The sequence below is a fragment of the Lagenorhynchus albirostris genome, chromosome 18 (genome assembly GCF_949774975.1).
Source record: "Lagenorhynchus albirostris chromosome 18, mLagAlb1.1, whole genome shotgun sequence".
In the NCBI taxonomy this organism is placed as follows: domain Eukaryota; kingdom Metazoa; phylum Chordata; class Mammalia; order Artiodactyla; family Delphinidae; genus Lagenorhynchus; species Lagenorhynchus albirostris.
The window spans coordinates 14,440,593-14,461,194 of NC_083112.1; the positions used below are offsets into that span (position 1 = coordinate 14,440,593).

The 20,602-nt window shown below is 35.8% G+C and overlaps 1 protein-coding gene across 4 annotated transcripts in view; it reads left to right on the plus strand.

The window, feature by feature from the left end:
* The window catches only part of COG6 (component of oligomeric golgi complex 6), a 78,424-nt gene that overhangs the window by 36,900 nt on the left and 20,922 nt on the right, over positions 1-20,602 (plus strand). For all 4 annotated transcript variants that reach the window (XM_060128948.1, XM_060128951.1, XM_060128949.1 and 1 more), the window contains exons 15-18: positions 8-175; positions 2,899-3,006; positions 4,034-4,087; positions 6,930-7,009. In XM_060128948.1, the coding sequence (XP_059984931.1) occupies positions 8-175; positions 2,899-3,006; positions 4,034-4,087; positions 6,930-7,009 (410 nt within the window). The remainder of the gene's footprint in view (positions 1-7; positions 176-2,898; positions 3,007-4,033; positions 4,088-6,929; positions 7,010-20,602) is intronic.

Here is a 20,602-nt window from a genome sequence, read left to right on the forward strand (position 1 = left end):
TTTATAGGTTTTATCATGTGTCTTGGATCCTCTCCTCCAGATGTGTACTGTATCAGCCAGCAATTTAGGCACAGCTGACATGGCCACCTTCATGGTCAATTCACTGTATATGATGAAGACAACATTAGCTCTGTTTGAATTCACCGACAGACGTCTGGAAATGCTACAGTTCCAGGTTAATTTTGCCATAAAGTGACTGCTCACTGTGATGAAATCTTTTTGCTATACATGATCTCAGTTACTTTAAGATAATTTCAGTGGCCTGATTTATATGAATCCCTTGTTATAGTCTGATAGAACCCCTCCCTGCCCCCATGCATATTCAGTATTTCAGTTTCGTTTTGGAGAAGCCAGAATATGTAACAGGTAAGATATTTTATTCAAGCCATAGTATGTGGTGGTAGAATGGAGCTTTTCTGACTAACCTGAACTGTTATTCTGTATGCAGATTTCAGTTTCCATACTGTGAATAACGTGCTATATTTTTCAAGCTGTGTAGCTAGTGCAGAAGGTGTTGCAGAGGACAGATATATTTTTATCTATGTGTAAATCAGTGTTAGGCACAACATTACAGTTTGTTATGCCAATCGCTCTGGTCCTATAAGCCAAATGGTATCACTTAAGAGTCACAACAAGGCCATTTATAAAATTTACCAGATACTTGGCTTTTGATTTTGAAATAGTGATTTTTGGTAGATAGAATGTTTAAAAAAAAAACAATAACAACCCTGAGTCTTCTTTGTTATCACAAGTATATAAACAGTTTGGCAGTGGCTACAGTAAAAATTTGTCATTTGGGGTTTTTCTAAGGACTGAGTTTGAGACCTATAAGTTTGTGATGTTTTCTACTTTCTAATTCTTTCTTTTAAAAGAAATATAATGAAGTATGATTAATTTTTCTTTTTTGCATAATTGTTTAAGTATAATTAGTAAAATCTTTTTTAAAAATAGTCATTGGTTTTTAATGTATTTATCACTAATTCAACCCGAAACTCTGCCATTTGTCTAAATCTCTTCTCAAGATGTGCACCTATATCAGTTGGTCCAGCAATCTGTTTTATCACCAGTTATCTTTGTTTCTCAAATATTCCAAAGTTGTTTTTTGCATTCCAAGAGGACAAGCCCCACCATGTAAGTGCTTCTTGAGCCTGCATCATTCTTGCTGATGGGCTGGTGGCTGGCACTGGTCACGTGGACCAGCCAGAGTCAGTGTGGAGAGGACTGGGCAAGGGTGTGGATGCTGGAAGGCCCCACAGTGATAGTTTTCCTTGTCGAGTAAAAGATTCTTGATTTTCTTGATTTTCAGATCTTTTCTATCACTAGTCCATTAATTTTCTTCCATTCTTTCTTCTTCCAGTGTTTCAAGTAAGAAATCTAGGCTAGTCTGATTCTCTTTTGTTTGTGATAACCTATTTTATTCTTGTGGAAACTTACGAGGATTTTCCTTTGAGTTCAGATATTTCCTCAGGATATTTTTTGGTATGTCTCTTTTTCTATTACTTCCATCTTGGATTTTGCAAAGCCTTTTCAGTCTGAAGATTCCACCCTTTTGGTTTTTGCTCAGTAAAGTTTTCTGTTATCTGTTCACTTCTCCATCTGTTACTTTTTATATTCTGAAGCTCCTGTCCTTAGTTGGCTTTATCTCCTAAATTTGCCTTCTAATTTCTGTTTAAATCTCTTCCCTTTAATATATTTCTTTGATATTTACTCTGTATTACTATTCTTCCACTTTTCTCTCAGATACTAATTTGGTTCTTGGCAATAACTCTTTCATTTGCAATCTTGTTTGCAAATCTTGTTTTTCTTGGATTTTCCAGTAGGACTAGTAAGTAAGGGTTCTAAGGTTCTAATTGTACTTTCTTGGGCATTCACTTAAAAAAAAACTAAGGTACCCTGCCTCTTTCAGTAGTGTTGCCTCAGGAAAAGATACTTGTTCTCATTATTCAGGTGGGTTTTCTCATAGAACCTACTCACCTCTTTTAAATCAGTTGTAAGTTTTTTACGGGGAGGGGCTCAGCTGCTGGAGCGACTTGCACAGTGGCAAACATTCAGATGGTGGCAGATAGCATCTCTTAATAGCATACTGTGCCACTGGTAAACAAGCTGGTAAAACTGAGGGGAGTGTCCAGTGAGGGGTAACAGGAAGATGTGTAGACTTACAGGCCTGTACTGGTTAAAGGAGGGAGCAGCCACTTCTCCCCACCTGGGAATACTTCATCCCATCAGGTAGTCTCCTTCTGTGGCTTCTGCCCCCATGAGCATTAGGTGGCTTCCCCAAGAATAGCACCAAACAGGTGACCACGTACAAGTCCCACCTGCTAGCTGGCAGCTCCTGAACTTGACATCTTTGCCCAGCCTTCTGCTGGTTCCTCAACAGTCCCCTAGTTGTCGCAAATCCGCTTTCCTCTGGAGGACTTACTGCCTCAGCCCCCGTGGGATTTCCTTCAGACTTCTCCAGATGATGTATTTGATTGGTTGAGTTAGTCCAGCAAGTTGGGAGCATGAGGCAGTGTGGATGTGAGGGACATCAGGTCCTCATCTTCCCAGAATTCTTTCTAAGTATTTTATTTTACACTGTTGTTCATGAGTAGTTTTTGTTTGTGTCTTGCTTAATACCAGCTTTTAAAAGAGCCAAGAAGCAACCCAAATTTTTCGACTAGTGGCTAGTCCTGGAATCCTCAAGTATGACTTTCCCTCCCTTTCGTAAGAGGACTTCCTCTTTGGGGAAGGAAAAGTCTTTGTACAGGAGCAGTCCCTATCCTTCATATTTTGGCCTCATAGCCGCTGCAAGGAACACGTCCATGATGAAGAGCTAAGACTCCAGGCTAGTCTACTTCTACTCTCAATCAGTCTTATTCTTCTTTTAAAATATTTTCTTTTAACTGTGTTTTATTTTAGATTGAAGCACATTTGGACACACTTATAAATGAGCAAGCTTCTTATGTTTTAACTAGAGCAGGCGTGAGTTATATCTATAACACCATACAGCAACATAAACCCGAACAGGTAAGCACATGGATCTTCCTAACTAGAGAGATACACCAATTTAGAGTACGGCTTCTAGAGCTAGACACTTAGTAGTAATTTTTCACTGGGAAGGTGACTTCTCTCTCTGATTCCTCATCATCTGTAGATTGAGGGTAATAATATCTGTAACATAGAATTGTTCTAAGATTGAGATGATACCTGTGTAGTTCTTGGAGGACTATCTGAGATATAGTAGGGTGTCCCAAAATACTATCTTTTTTACTATAGATAGTTTGGGTTACAAGTAATGAAAATATACAAAAATTAGTATTGAAAAATATATAAAGAATACTCATATTGGTAAATTTTTTAGTCCTTTATCACCATTGATTTATTAAGTGCATAGATTACTATATAAATAGCAGTCATCCCCCCTTTTAATTTAGCAAATCATGGTCTATTACTTCGGAAAGGTAAATACTTCTGGGGCTAACATCTGATCTTAAGTTATAGAACTCCAGTAGAATTAGAAAATGGAGTGGTGGGAACCCTAGAAAACCATGTAAGCCTCTTTCTTTAAAAAGCAAAATACTTTTAAATAACATTAACATGAATATTTTATAGCCCAGGGACAAGGTTTGAATTTTTTCTTTTGATAAGGTAATAAGCAAATTTCTACCAGTAGGAGCAAATTCTGCTGCCTTTTTATATTATCTAAAATTATCAAGGCAACTCTTAAAGCCCCCATGTCGTACTGCCATTCCTCAGTGCTTTATTGCCCTTTTTTTCTTGCTTATGATTAAATCTGAAGTATCCTTTTACTTCCATTGTTAATAAACTTATGTGCTTCTCCAACAAATATTATTGAGTGCCTTCACGCTAGTTATACAAAATGAACAAATCACAGTCCCTCTTTTAATTGAGGTTGGAGATAGGACACTTGAGTTCTTTGGAAATAAGCTAAATTTTCAAATTCGGGCAATCTACTAACGGATTGTATTTGAGAAGTGAAGTGTAACATATAGCACCTGTTTTCATCTTGGTTTTGTCCCTTTTTTTTTTTAAGGGCCCTTTAGCTAATTTTCCCAACCTAGATTCTGTGGCACTGAAGGCTGCAATGGTAAGTACATAATAAAGCATTTCAACATACGTTTCCTTATGGAACATTATTCTTATTTTTTCCTGTGTGATAATTATTGTCTCGGGTGATAATTTTATCTCTTCATATGCAGTATTCACGTTGGGTCCAGTCATAATGTTGCACATGTATTCCTTTAACTAAGGAGATCTGACCAAGGCATAACATTTGTAGTAATATTGCACCATACCCTAATAGTGTCATTATTCCTGTTTAGGTTTTCTTCAGTTTCAGAGTTTTACTCCTAACCTAATGGAGAAAGGAATGAGAGACACGAAGGAGTTAGCTATATATCATCATAGACGTCAATCTGTCAGTGATCCTGGGCTTATAGTTCTTGACTTCTTCCTGAGTTGATAACTGAAATTGGATTCCAATCTTAAAATATACTCTTGACTGTGACGCTCACCGAACCTCCACTTTATTACCTTCTTTTCAAGTGATGAGCTTGCTTGCACATCCCTTTCTGCATGAGCACCACTTCTTGTAGCATGTTTCCACATCTTAAGTACATACTTTGCCTATATATGTGTGTGTGTATACACACACGCACACACAGCCATCAGTTGGATGACACTCATTTAGTCCTCATAGGAATGATCCCCTTTGGAAGCTTTATGATACGAATTCTAGTGGTAGTAATAATAAACAGTAAGTAATGACAACGTCCATTAACATATATTGAGCATGACACACATTTTTAATGTACTAACTCTTTAATCCTCCTAACAACCCCATTCAACCCAGTACTTACGCTCTTACCTACTATATGTACTGCCTGTCCTATGTGTTTCAATACTCACAGCCACAATGGTTTGACTTCGATAAATAGTTCTCTTGGGTGACTTCTCTGATGCCAGGGCTTTCCTATCCATCATCTGACAGAGCTAAATTTAACTGAAAATAAAGGGTAGACCCACAAGATACCCAACAAATGCAAAGAATACAGAGCTGACAGAGTTAACATTAGACAAGGTAGATTTTAAAAACACTAAATATCATAAATAAGGAACATTATGTCATGATAAAAGACAGTATATAAAAAGTAAGTCATAACTTGTGTATATCCAACATAACAGTAAAAACTGTAGAAATGCAAAGATTTGATTCTGAAAAGTGCAAAAATAAATGAATACATTTTACATTCATTAAAAAAGATAAGTTTCTTAGAAAGTTAAATGTACACTCACCATACCGCCCAGTAATTCCACTTTAAGGTATTTACTGCTCTCCCCCGCACCCCCACCCCAGCAAAATGAGGATATAGGTCTACGCAGAGATCAGTAACCTTAGTACTCAGTAAATGTGTGCGTCCCGCCTATTTCTCCTTCTCCAGTGACGCATATCCAGTTCATAATATAAACTCACAAAATATATTTAAGCCCTATTACAGGTTCGTATATGCCTGATCTTAACTTTAAAAACAATTGAGTTGAATATCTTAGGTGTCTCTAAAGAAACAAACTCTTGATTGAGTTTTATGTGTGATCCATTGTTTTATCTATAACTGTTTGGTGCCCCAACTTGGATGCTTCAAAGGCACGTCAGTTCACCATATCCCAAACTGAGCTCTTCTAACTCTTCCCCACCAGCCCCAACCCCAGGTCCTTTTCCAAGTGTTCTTAACTCAGAAAGTATAAGAGCATCTGTCCACTAATTATTTCAGCATTTATTAACCAAGTATCTGCTATTATCTAGGTATCATGCTGAGAACTGGAATGATCTAGTAAGAGATGCAGTTATCACACAACTAAATAAATATATAAAGAGTACAGTTGTGAATTGTGATAATGCTGTGAATTACACAGATCCAAAACCTGGGCGTCAGCCCCTTTATCCTGTCTGTCACTAACCAAATCTTGATGATTTTGCTCTCTAATTCTCTCAGATATCTAATCTTCTCTTCACTCCTATTGCCCTTGGCGTCTAAGATGCCGCAAGAACTACCTATGTGGTGTCCTCTCATCTGCTATTACAACCTCCCCTTCCATTCTTCTTGCTGTAGCCAGATTTAGCTTCTTAAAATTTAAATCAGATGATTTCCCTTCTTTGGTGGTTTCCTAATGCTTTTACAGTAAGAATTAAAATCTCCTAGAAACCATGCAAGTCCTGCATGGAGTGATCTCTGGTAGGCATCCTCTTTCTCACCTAAGTCTTCCTCCACACCAGCCCCACTACACACTTAACTTAACATCTATTCATCATTAAGATTTCACGTAAAACGACCTTTCCTCAGAAATGCTTTTGCCAAACGTACAGGTTAGGTCTGTGTCCTCCTGATGGATGCTTTTGTAGTATCTTGGTTTTTCCTTTATTTACATTATTATTTGTTCACTACCTCTCTCACTAGGCCATAAGCTCTGTGAAGCTAGGGACTGCCCTCTTTTGCTCACCGTTCTATTTACATTATGTTATATGGCACCTTACCAATAACAGGCACTCCATAAATATTAATTTAATGAATAGAGGAGTGAATAATTAAGAGATACATTGCATTTAAGAAAGTAAGGTAGACTTGAGATCTGAAGACTTTACTTCTTGCTAATATTATTACCCAAGAAGTTTGGTGAGGGAGATCAGGATAAATGGCTTGGATCAGAATTTTGAAAGTAGGTATTGCTGATACTGACTGCATTAAAGAGTTGACACTTTCAGTGAGTTTTTAGTTAAAATGTGTAAGGAATAGCTCATTTTGATCATGAAGAACTCGTTATTTGGAATATGGGATTTTTACTAAGATTTAATCCTTAAAAGAGATGCTTATTTGGGATGTCTGTTAGCAGATATATGCACTTTGTGTTTTGGATGTCTCTGTTTTGTTTAGGTTCAGTTTGATCGCTATCTGTCAGCCCCAGACAACCTGTTAATGCCACAGCTGAACTTTCTTCTAAGTGCCACAGTGAAGTAAGTATTTTTTGGTCCCAATTAGCTGGTAAAGAGTCACATATTTTTAAATGCCAAGCACATTTATAAGAAAAAAAATTACTTTCAAGGTATTCTGATTGTATAGTATGGACCTAGCATCCTGTTATAAATTCATACTAATTATAATGACATTAAAAAATTGAGATATACATATGGTTTATGTAAATAATAGTGCAACTAAGAATTGGTCAGTACCTATTTACCCCTTTTTTCATTCAGAAAATTTCTAAAATGTTTTTTGCAAAGTATTCTAAAATTAAATGTAACCTATGAATGTATTTTCAGGTTTCTTTAAGAAGAAAAATTATGGTATCAGTTTGGCTACTTATTTTAAAAATCAGGTTGCTATGAAAATGTAAGTCATTTAACACATTTAAGATTCAACATTAAAGCAGATTTTCTAACTGCTTTTTCCCCCTTTTTTGATTGATGGCAGGTCCTACCCTCAAAAATACGTTCTGTTCTTGTTTCTCCTACTATATAGGCATAGTATTATATTTGATCTTATTTATAAAGCATTTGAAATAATAGGAGATAACTTTCATTTAGTTAAATTTTGAACCTTTTCAAAATGATAATTCATTTTTAAGCAAAAATATTTTCACGTCTTTATGTTCTCAATTTCTTTCTATTCATATTGTATTTAAAATGTCAATTGTTTCTTTGAAATAGAGCTTTGAAATGTAAAACTTTCTTTTTTTCATTCCGTCTCATTTTGTTTTGTTAATATTCTGTTCTCCTGAACTTTGCTTGTCTCTGCGGTTGCAGTACCTTTGGGACACCTGTCATTGTCTCCCTTTTTCTCGTCTTGTAGTTTGACTGCCTTTCAAAGGAGATTTTGACTGAGCACTTCATCCTTGGCATAAACTATTGAATACATTTAGGTAGCCAGAAAGTGAGGTTGTATAGATAATAAAGAAAAGAATAGAAAATTAAAATACCCTTAAAGAATTCTTCCTTCCTTGTAATGAATTAGAAGGGCGTTGTTCTTTTTTCAACGCCAGACTCCAACATTTACCTTTTAATGGTATAAAAATAGAGGTTTGACTACAGAAACCACAGCTATGCATATTTATAAAATATTCTCAGTGTCTTTTCTTACTGAGTCAGAATTGTTTATATGAGTAATTTAAGAAATAAAGAGACCATAGATACTTCCTAAAGTGAGCTTGTGGAAAAGTGGATATGATTTTGAGGATTCTTTCAGGAATCTTCCTCTATTATATATGCTAGAAACAAAGCAGGTATCTTTAAAAAGAATTACTTTGGTTTTTTAAAAGAGGTAGGGGCTTCCCTGGTGGCACAGTGGTTGAGAGTCCGCCTGCCGATGCAGGGGACATGGGTTCGTGCCCCAGTCTGGGAAGATCCCACATGCCGCGGAGCGGCTAGGCCCGTGAGCCATGGCCGCTGAGCCTGCGCGTCCGGAGCCTGTGCTCCGCAACGGGAGAGGCCACAACAGTGAGAGAATAGTTTTCTTCTCTTTAACTGCCTCCTTTTAAGCCACCTGTCTTTAACTCTCAGGAATACCTGTGTAAACAAAAATAACGCAGGTTTGGGAGTGGGGGTGGGGTTAGCCTACCAGAGAAATAACGACTAATTGGAAACAGTCTCAAACAGTGCTTTAGAGACCTCGGAAAGTCCAAGCCTTAAAAGTAAGGCTAGTCTGTTCTACAGTAAAGGCTACTTTTGACTCACACTAATAAAGCTTAAAAACAAACCTCTAGAAGATCACGTGGATCTTTACTAAATTAACTGCCTTCCAGAACAAAACTTAGCACTCGTAAGTATGACAGAATACAGACAATCAACAGTGTAGCATTTATAATGCTGAGCATGCAATAAAAAAAACCACTTAGGTTTTAAGTAGTAGGAAAATATGAACCAAAACTAGAAGCAAAATCTGTCAACAGAAACAGACTTACTGACAGAGTTTACAGAATTAGCAGATAAGGTCTTTAAAAAGTGTGTTCAACAACTTAAAGGAAAATTATATTGAGAGGAAAAGTTAGGAATTTTACAAAATGGGAATTCTAGGCCTGAAAAGTACAGTATCTAAAATGAAAATCTCACTGGATAGGCTTAACTGTCAGTTTGACATTCTAGAGCGAAAGATAAGTCAACTTGAAAAAAGGACAATAGAAATTGTCCAAATGGAAGCACAGATAGGAAAAAATTAAAAGCTGGAAAAAAGATGAAGAGAGTCTAGGTGAATTGTGAGATAATAATAAACATTCTAATACAGGTGTAAGTGAAGTGTCATAATGAGATTGAGGCATAAAACATTTGAAGGCATAAAAGAATTTTTTTCAAATCTGATGGAAAACATGAACCCACAGACTGAAGAAGCTAAATAAATCACAACAAGGAAAGCTGTACCAAGGTACACCGTAATCAAATTATTGAAAACCAGTGATAAAGAGAGAAAAACTTAAAAAGCAGCCAGAGGAAAAAAAGATGTATTATATGTGGGGAACAATGATAAGTATACTACTCGCTTCTTGTTAGAAACAGTTCAAACCAGAAAACAATAGAATAGCATCTTTAGAAAGGTGGATGTTAAAACACTTTAAACTTTGTGTATTCATCAGAAGTATTTTTCAAACTGGAAGTGAAATAAATACATTTTGAGATAAGATAAACAAAAGTAGAGAGGATTGGGCTTCCCTGGTGGTGCAGTGGTTGAGAGTCCGCCTGCCGATGCAGGGGACACGGATTCGTGCCCCGGTCTGGGAAGATCCCATATGCTGCAGAGCAGCTAGGCCCGTGAGCCATGGCCGCTGAGCCTGCGTGTCCGGAGCCTGTTGCTCCGCAGCGGAAGAGGCCACAACAGTGAGAGGCCCGCGTACCACAAAAAAAAAAAAAAAAAGTAGAGAGGATTTATCATCAGTATACTGCAAGAAATGATAAAGGAAGTTCTTCAGGCTGAAGGAAAGTGACCAGAAGAAAACTCCTATTTACACAGAGGAATGACAAGTGCAGGAAATGCTAAATATAAAAGATAGTAGACCATTTGAAATAAAAATAATAACTGAATTGTGGAGTTCTTAACACAGAAATAAAGTTTATGACTACAAAAGCACAAAAGATGGAATGGGAGGGAAGTAGAAGTATACTGTTGTGATGTTGCAAGTTTACTCATGAAGTGTATAATATTGTTTAAAGGTAGATTGTAACCTTACAGCAAGCACTAAAATAAATTATCTAACATGCCAACAGATAAAATAGAATGTTAAAAAAACTGTTATATCAAAAGAAGGCAGAAAAAGAGAAGAAAAGAACAGATGGGACAAATATAAAACAAGTAACAAGATGATAGACTTAAATTCATCCTTATAAGTAACTATATTAAATGTAAAAGAACTACACACTCCAGTTAAAAAGCAGTGGTATTAGATTGGGTGAAAATGCACGTGACCAAACTGTCTGCTGTCTATAAGAAATCCACTTTAAATATAAGGACACAGTTTAAAAATATGGTATAATATATACCATGCAAATAAAAATTATAATAAAGTTGAAGTAGCTATATTCTGATATTAATATCAGAAAAATTAGACTGATGGACAGATAATACCAAAGATAAAGAGGGATATTTCATAATTATAGGATCAATTCATGAAGAAGATATAATAGTAAATACGGGCAACTAGTAGCAGAACTTCATAAAACATGAAGTATAAGTTTATAGAATTGAGGAAGAATAGATAAATTGACATTTATTTTGATATTTCAACCCTCCTCTGTCAATAATTGATGGGAAAATTAGAAAACTAGCTCAGTGTAAAAGAACTAAACAATGTCGCTAATCAACTCAGCCCAATAGAAAGAGAATACCACACACAACTATGGAAAATAACATTCTTTTAAAGTGCATATAAAACATTCACCAAGCTAATGTAAAAATGAACAAAAAGAAAATAAGAAAGCCACTAGTGAGTATTCCCATCTATGAACATGGTATGCCTGTTCATCCAGATCTTCTTTTAGAATTTTCAGTAAAGATTTACAGTTTCTTCATATAATTTTCCATGTATGTTACTGGGTTTATTCCTAGGAAACAATTCTGTGGCTTTTATAAGGTCTTTTATTTTCCACTACATGTTCTGATTAGATATTGCTGATGTACAGGGAAAGTACTAAATTTTTTGTTAATTTTGAATCTGGCCAGTTAACTAAACTCTTAGTTCTATTAGTTTATCAGTTGTTTGCCTTGATTTTTTGTTTTTGGTACAGACATCTAAAGTTAATGAGTTTCATTAATTTTTTTCAGTTTTATGACTAAACTCATTGTATTGGCTAGGTGCTCCAAAGTAAACAGTAGATGTAATGGTGGGTGTGCATATTTTATTTTGAACTTTAATGTTTCTGATGTTTCATCATCAAGTGTGATGTTTGTTGTAGATTTCCAGTGTTCCAACATGGACACATGGTATTCATCTCTAACTGGGTGTGTAGTGTAGTAATCTGTAAATTCAGCATAACTGCAGTCAAAATTGCCGTGGAACCATTTTATTAAATATTTATCTAGAAAGAAATATATGAGAGGAGGCTCTGGTCACTTTTGACCATCTCCACAGTTGCCACTCTGGTCCAAGGTGGTATCATCTGTGCCTGGGTTATCATGTTAGCCTTGGATCTATTCTGTTTTCGCCCTTGCTCTCTCTATCATTGCCACACCAACCTCTATGATCTAATCTTAGCATCTCAACTAGAGTGATCCTTGAAAGGGTCGCCTTCACTTAACCCTCCATTTTACAGAAGAGGACATTTTTAGAAAGGTTAAATAATTGAAACAAGGTGAAACAATTAGCAAGAAGCAGAGCCAAGATTCGAATCCAGTATTCCAGAGCCTATTCTCTTTAACACTAGCTTGTACTGTATTTTTATTAACTCCTTCTATGTTGAGATTACATTGTTTTATTATTTTTAGAGGAAGCTCAGAAATGTTAGGCATGTGTAATAGATAAGGCTTATGTGAGGTATGTGCCTTGGTCTCATCTAAAATATGCTTTAATTTTACTCTGAATGACAGAAAGCTGACCCACTATGGCATCTTTGGTGTGTATATTGTGATAAAGAGAAATCAAAAGTGTACATTTTTAAACCAGTCTATTATATTTTTTTCTTAGTTTTTCAGGTTTAAACTGTTAACACCTTCTTTTCTCTATGGCGTGTTTGATTGCATTCTTAACTGTGGCACTGTAATAAAGCTCAATTTTAGTGATCACAGAACCTGAATGTTGAAATAAGTTATTTTTAGAAGTGCTGGGTTTATGGTAATGATGAAAGTTATATTACGTTGTCATGGCAACCAAAATCCTAAAGTACTGATTAATGACAAGCTCACTGATTCTGGAAGTAAGCAGTTCATTTCTTATCATGGCTCAGTACTTTAAATAATTATTTAAAATATACATAATGTCAGTGAACATATTTTAGTGAGAACGGTATCTCCGTTTAGTTATACAATTATCTTTGTTAGTATTTTTAAAATTTATAATACCATATTTTTATGGCATTATGACATTTATAACTGGACAAGTTAAATTTCTTAAGGTATGGAATTCCCGTGCATAGGTAACTAAAATATGTTGCCTTTATGTGAGATTATGTAACAAACTCATCTTCTCCTCATTTATTTCTTCTTCTTTTTTCTCATAGCACGTTAGCTATATCTTTGATATATACTGGTATAGCAAACTATATGGGAAAAGAAAAACTGTACTTTGCAAAAGTAAGAAAGACTTTCCAAAACATGAAAATAAGGCACATAGGGTCTGGGAGAACAGCATGTCTTTTTTTTTTTTTTTAAATTAATTAAGTTATTTATTTTTGGCTTTGTTGGGTCTTCGTTGTTGTGCGTGGGCTTTCTCTAGTTGTGGCGAGAGGGGGCTGCTCTTTGTTGCGGTGTGTGGGCTTCTCGTTGTGGTGGCTTCTCTCGTTGCTGGGCACGGGCCCTAGGTACATGGACTTCAGTAGTTGTGGCATGTGGACTCAGTAGTTGTGGCTCGCGGGCTCTAGAGCACAGGCTCAGGAGTTGTGGTGCATGGGCTTAGTTGCTCCGCGGCATGTGGGATCTTCCCGGACCAGGGCTCGAACCTGTGTCCCCTGCATTGGCAGGTGGATTCTTAACCACTGCACCACCAGGGAAGCCCCATCATGTCTTTTCAGTGTCATACTGAAACATTGTTAACAGGCCCATCAAAAATTATTTAATTATTTAAGAGGAATGCACCCTTGTTTGATTCTCTGTTTACTGTTGATTAAAGGTTCCATGGTTTTCCATGTCCTGTGTTTTTTCTTGCTCCATGGGGTGTTAACTCATTTTATTTGTAACTTAATTTATTCTAACTTTCCTTTTTAAATACCTGTAAATGACCAGTTCCTCAGAATGTTTTAACCAGCTTTACCATCTTAGTAATTTCCTCATTGAGTTATTAAATTTTTGACATTCTTTATTTGTATGAGTCATGTTTTTAAATTTTTTGAAATTACTGTGAGAATTTTATGGTAGTAAAGAAACCAAGAAAGTTAATGGTCTAACTTTATAGATGAATCTTGGCTTACATTCAGATTTTGCTTTTCCATTTTAGCTGGCCTTTTGCATATCTGTTGGTCATGTGAAAAGCAGAACTTACCTTTAGAATTTTGACATAGAGAAACAGTTCTGAATGTACTGTCCATCAGCTATGTGATTGGCTGTGATTGATCAAAATATAGAAAGTAAAATCTGAGGTGGGTACCCATGCTGGAAAATAGCATACCTGACTTAAAGGAAAAAAAAGGTACTGCTTTTCTTTACCTGTAGACGAAGTGATCAGTAGATAAGGACATTCCACGTTTTCAAAAGCACATGACCAGACTGAGATGATTTGCTGGTCATTTTGTATTTATAGAATTCCTGAATTTTTCTATTTTGAATATTGATTTTATTTGTCACTATAATGATTTATCATTATTTGAACTCTGTATTTCATACATGGTATTAGTGAATAATTTGGGCCACGACACCAGGCAGGCAGGCAGATATACAGATACATGTGTATACTTTTTCACATAAAGGATGAACTTAAATAGTAATTAGCATTATAAATAAGAAGGAGGAGATAGTAAAATGGCAAGAAAATTGCTTTAGCACTTTAGAAACACCACCCATTTTTATACAAGTAACTGATACGCTTACTACAATTCATTATTTAGGGAACCCAATTCTCCAAAGTAATGTGTGTGTCTGTATGTATATGTGTATGTATGGGTGTAAATAAACACGTAGAGATTTTTTAACCACAGTTCATTAAAATGCTCTTAACTCTCAATGAAATGATATAATTTTAAAGCTGGAAGTGTCTTGTAAAGATTATCGAGGTCAGTATTTTGTTTTACAATAGCGAAATTAAGTCCTGGAACGGTTGAATTACTTGTTCGAGGCAGCAGTAAGTAGCAGAACTTCAACTAGAGTCAAGATCTCCTGACAGTAATGTCCTTCACTATACCATTTTATCTCTACCATATATAATTCATTAGGAAAACATCAATGAACATGAGTGTATGGACATGTACCTGGCTTTGGTAGTGATAAATGAACTCTTAACATTTGTCCAGAAATATGGACTCACTATCAGGCACAGTTCTTGCTCTTTACAGTTTGGATTTGACTCAGATTCACTTGGAGAATGTCTATTTCCATTGCATTTCTATCCTCTGGATTTTTTTTCTTACTAAGTTATGAGCACTTTTTTTTTAAATTAATCATCAATTTAATACACATCAGTGTATACATGTCAATCCCAATCGCCCAGTTCATCACCCCCCACCCCCACCCCGCTGCTTCCCCCCTTGGTGTCAATACGTTTGTTCTCTACATCTGTGTCTCTATTATTTCAGCCCTGCAAACCGGTTCATCTGTACCATTTTTCTAGGTTACACATATATGCGTTAATATACGATATTTGTTTTTCTCTTTCTGACTTACTTCACTCTGTATGACAGTCTCTAGATCCATTCATGTGTCAACAAATGACCCAGTTATGTTCCTTTTTATGGCTGAGTAATAATCCATTGTATATATGTACCACATCTTCTTTATCCATTCGTCTGTCGATGGGCATTTAGGTTGCTTCCAACCTGGCTATTGTAAATAGTGCTGCAATGAACATTGGGGTGCATGTGTCTTTTTGAATTATGGTGTTATCTGGGTATATGCCCAGTAGTGGGATTGCTGTGTCATATGGTAATTCTATTTTTAGTTCTTTAAGGAACCTCCATACTGTTCTCCATAGTGGCTGTATCAATTTACGTTCCCAACAGTGCAAGAGGGTTCCCTTTTCTCCACACCCTCTCCAGCATTTGTTGTTTGTAGATTTTCTGATGATGCCCATTCTGACTGGTGTGAGGTGATACCTCATTGCAGTTTTGATTTGCATTTCTCTAAGAATTAGTGATGTTGAGCAGCTTTTCATGTGCTTCTTGGCCATCTGTATGTCTTCTTTGGAGAAATGTCTATTTGGGTCTTCTAACCATTTTTGGATTGGGTTGTTTGTTTTTTTAATATTGAGCTGCATGAGCTGTTTATATATTTTGGAGATTAATCCTTTGTCCATTGACTCGTTTGCAAATATTTCTCCCATTTTGAGGGTTGTCTTTTCGTCTTGTTTATGGTTTCCTTTGCTGTGCAAAAGCTTTGACATTTCGTTAGGTCCCATTTGTTTATTTCTGTTTTTATTTTCATTACTCTAGGAGGTGGATCAAAAAAGATCTTGCTGTGATTTATGTCAAAGAGTGTTCTTCCTGTGTTTTCCTCTAAGAGTTTTATAGTATCTGGTCTTACATTTAGGTCTCTAATCCATTTTGAGTTTATTTCTGTCTGTGGCGTTAGGGAGTGTTCAAATTTCATTCTTTTACATGTAGCTGTCCAGTTTTCCCAGCACCACTTATTGAAGAGACTGTCTTTTCTCCATTGTATATCCTTGCCTCCTTTGTCATAGATTAGTTGACCATAGGTGCGTGTGTTTATCTCTGGGCTTTCTATCTTGTTCCATTGATCTATGTTTTTTTTTGTGTGCCAGTACCATATTGTCTTGATTACTGTAGTTTTGTAGTATAGTCTGAAGTCAGGGAGTCTGATTCCTCCAGCTCCGTTTTTTTCCCTCAAGACTGCTTTGGCTATTTGGGGTCTTTTGTGTCTCCATACAAATTTTAAGATTTTTTGTTCTGGTTCTGTAAAAAATGCCTTTGGTGATTTGATAGGGATTGCATTGAATCTGTAGATTGCTTTGGGTAGTGTAGTCATTTTCACAATATTGATTCTTCCAATCCAAGAACATGGTATATCTCTCCATCTGTTGCTGTCATCTTTCATTTCTTTCATCAGTATCTTATAGTTTTCTGCATACAGGTCTTTTGTCTCCCTAGGTAGGTTTATTCCTAGGTATTTTATTCTTTCTGTTGCAGTGGTAAATGGGAGTGTTTCCTTAATTTCTCTTTCAGATTTTTCATCATTAGTGTATAGGAATGCAAGAGATTTCTGTGCATTAATTTTGTATCCTGCAGCATTACCAGATTCATTGATTAGCTCTAGTAGTTTTCTGGTGGCAACTTTAGGATTCTCTATGTATAGTATCATGTCATCTGCAGTGACAGTTTTAGTTATTTTTCAATTTGTATTTCTTTTTCTTCTCTGATTGCCGTGGCTAGGACTTCCAAAACTGTGTTGAATAATAGTGGTGAGAGTGGAAATCCATGTCTTGTTCCTGATCTTAGAGGAAATGCTTTCAGTTTTTCACCATTGAGAATGATGTTTGCTGTGAGTTTGTCATATATGGCCTGTATTATGTTGAGGAAGGTTCCCTCTATGCCCACTTTCTTGAGAGTTTTATCATAAACAGGTGTTGAATTTTGTCAAAAGCTTTTTCTGCATCTATTGAGATGATCATATGGTTTTTATTCTTCAATTTGTTAATATGGTGTATCACATTGATTGGTTTGCATATATTGAAGAATCCTTGCATCCCTGGGATAAATCCCACTTGATCATGGTGTATGACCCTTTTAATGTGTTGTTGGATTCTGTTTGCTAGTATTTTGTTGAGGATTTTTGCATCTATATTCATCATTGATATTAGTCTGTAATATTCTTGTTTTCTAGTATCTTTGTCTGGTTTTGGTATCAGGGTGATGGTGGCCTCATAGAATGAGTTTGGGAGTGTTCCTTCCTCTGCAATTTTTGGAAGAATTTGAGAAGGATGGGTGTTAGCTCTTCTCTAAATGTTTGATAGAATTCACCTGTGAAGCCATCTGGTCCTGGACTTTTGTTTGTTGGAAGATTTTTAAATCAGTTTCACTTTCATTACTTGTGATTTGTCTGTTCATATTTTCTATTTCTTCCTGGTTCAGTCTTGGAAGGTTATACCTTTCTAAGGATTTGGCCATTTCTTCCAGGTTGTCCATTTTATTGGCATAGAGTTGCTTGTAGTAGTCTCTTAGGATGCTTTGTATTTCTGTGGTATCTGTTGTAACCTTTTCCTTTTCATTTCTAATTTTATTGATTTGAGTCCTCTCCCTCTTTTTCTTGATGAGTCTGGCTAATGGTTTATCAATTTTGTTCATCTTCTCAAAGAACCAGCTTTTAGTTTTATTGATCGTTGCTATTGTTTTCTTTGTTTCTATTTCATTTATTTCTTCTCTGATCTTTATGATTTCTTTCCTTCTGCTAGCTTTGGGTTTTGTTTGTTCTTCTTTCTCCCGTTCCTTTAGTGTAAGGTTAGATTGTTTATTTGAGCTTTTTCTTGTTTCTTGAGGTAGGCTTGTATAGCTATAAACTTCCCTCTTAGAACTGCTTTTGCTGCATCCCATAGGTTTTGGATCGTTGTGTTTTCATTGTCATTTGTCTCTAGGTATTTTTTGATTTCTTCTTTGATTTCTTCAGTGATCTCTTGGTTATTTGGTAATGTATTGTTTAGCCTCCATGTGTTTGTGTTTTTTATGTTTTTTTCCCTGTAATTCTTTTCTAATCTCATAGCGTTGTGGTCAGAAAAGATGCTTGGTATGATTTCAGTTTTCTTAAATTTATTGAGGCTTGATTTGTGACCCAGAATGTGATCTATCCTGGAGAATGTTCTGTGCGCACTTGAGAAGAAAGTGTAATATGCTGTTTTTGGATGGAATGTCATATAAATATCAATTAAATCTATCTGGTCTGTTGTGTCATTTAAAGCTTCTGTTTCCTTATTTATTTTCATTTTGGATGATCTGTCCATTTGTGTAAGTGAGGTGTTAATGTCCCCCACTATTATTGTGTTACTGTCGATTTCCTCTTTTATACCTGTTAGTAGTTGCCTTATATATTGAGGTGCTCCTATGTTGGGTGCATATATATTTATAATTGTTATATCTTCTTCTTGGATTGATCTGTTGATCATTATGTAGTGTCCTTCCTTGTCTCTTGTAACATTCTTTATTTTACAGTCTATTTTATCTGATACGAGTATTGCTACTCCAGCTTTCTTTTGATTTCCATTTGCATGGAATATCTTTTTCTATCCCCTCACTTTGAGTCTGTATGTGTCCATAGGTCTGAAGTGGGTCTCTTGTAGACAGCATATATATGGGTCTTGCTTTTGTATCCAGTCAGCAAGCCTGTGTCTTTTGGTTGTAGCATTTAATCCATTCATGTTTAAGGTAATTATCGATATGTATGTTCCTATGACCATTTTCTTAATTGCTTTGGGTTTGTTTTTGTAGGTCCTTTCTTTTCTTGTGTTTCCCACTTAGAGAAGTTCCTTTAGCATTTGTCGTAGAGCTGGTTTGGTGGTGCTGAATTCTCTTAGCTTTTGCTTCTCTGTAAAGCTTTTGATTTCTCCATAGAATCTGAATGAGATCCTTGCTGGGTAGAGTAATCTTGGTTGTAGGTTCTTCCCTTTCATCACTTTAAGTATATCATGCCACTTCCTTCTGGCTTATAGAGTTTCTGCTGAGAAATCAGCTGTTAACCTTATGGGAGTTCCCTTGTATGTTATTTGTCGTTTTTCCCTTGCTGCTTTCAATAATTTTTCTTTGTCTTTAATTTTTGCCAGTGTGATTACTGTGTTTCTTGGCATGTTTTTCCTTGGGTTTATCCTCTGTGGGACTCTCTGCGCTTCCTGGACTTGGGTGGCTATTTCCTTTCCAGTGTTAGGGAAGTTTTCTATTATAATCTCTTCAAATATTTTCTCTGGTCCTTCCTCTCTCTCTTCTCCTTCTGAGACCCCTATAATGCATATGTTGTTGCATTTAATGTTTTCCCAGAGGTCTCTTAGGCTGTCTTCATTTCTTTTCATTCTTTTTTCTTTATTCTTTTCCACAGCAGTGAATTCCACCATTCTGTCTTCCAGGTCACTTATCCGTTCTTCTGCCTCAGTTAATATGCTGTTGATTCCTTCTAGTGTAGTTTTCATTTCAGTTATTGTTCATCTCTGTTTGTTCTTTAATTCTTCTAGGTCTTTGTTAAACATTTCTTACATCTTCTCGATCTTTGTCTCCATTCTTTTTCTGAGGTCCTGGATCATCTTCATTATTCATTATTCTGAATTCTTTTTCTGGAAGGTTGCCTGTCTCCACTTCGTTTAGTATTTTTTCTGGGGTTTTGTCTTGTTCCTTCATCTGGTACATAGCCCTCTGCCTTTTCATCTTGTCTGTCTTTCTGTGAATGTGGTTTTTGTTCCACAGGCTGCAGGATTGTAGTTCTTCTTGCCTCTGCTCTCGCCTCTGGATTTTAAAAAATGTGTTTAATATTCATTATTGTACCTTATTCTGATTTTAAACTTCTTGTGAGGAGGAGTAGCCCTGTTTTTGTATTCCTTATGTAGTATAAGTATACACTGTGTTCAGACTGAGTATAGATCTTAGAGTATGAGGTGTGAGTAATGAATGCCTTATACACCTCCAGAAATCTTACTGCTTTTTGAGGGGGAGGTAGAGGGATGGGCTGGGAATTTGGGGCTGGTAGATGCAAACGATTACATTTAGAATGGGTAAACAACAAAGTCCAAGTTTATAGCACAGAGAATTATATCCAGTCTCCTGGGATAAACCATAATGGAGAAGAATATTAAAAAAAGAATCTATGTGTAAATGTCACTGTGCTGTATAGCAGATTGCAACAGCCTTTTAAATCCGCTACACTTCAATAAAAAATAAAATACAACAATTCAAATAAAACATCTTACTGCTTTTAGTAAAGAACTAAAAGTGCTGTAGCTAAAATCCATTATTTAAAGTACCAGGGATGTAATGTACAACATGATAAATATAATTAACACTGCTGATTATATATGAAAGTTGTTAAGAGTAAATCCTAAAAGTTGTCATCACAAGAAAAAAAATTTTATTTCTTTAATTTTCAACCTATATGAGATGATGGATGTTCACTAAAGTTATTGTGATAATCATTAATGATGGATGTAAATCAAATCATTATGTTGTACACCTTATACAGTGCTGTATGTCAATTATATCTCAATAAAACTGGTATAAAAAAGGTAAAATAAATCCATTATTTACCTTCTTGCAAAATGGGTATCAAATGTATAGTTAACA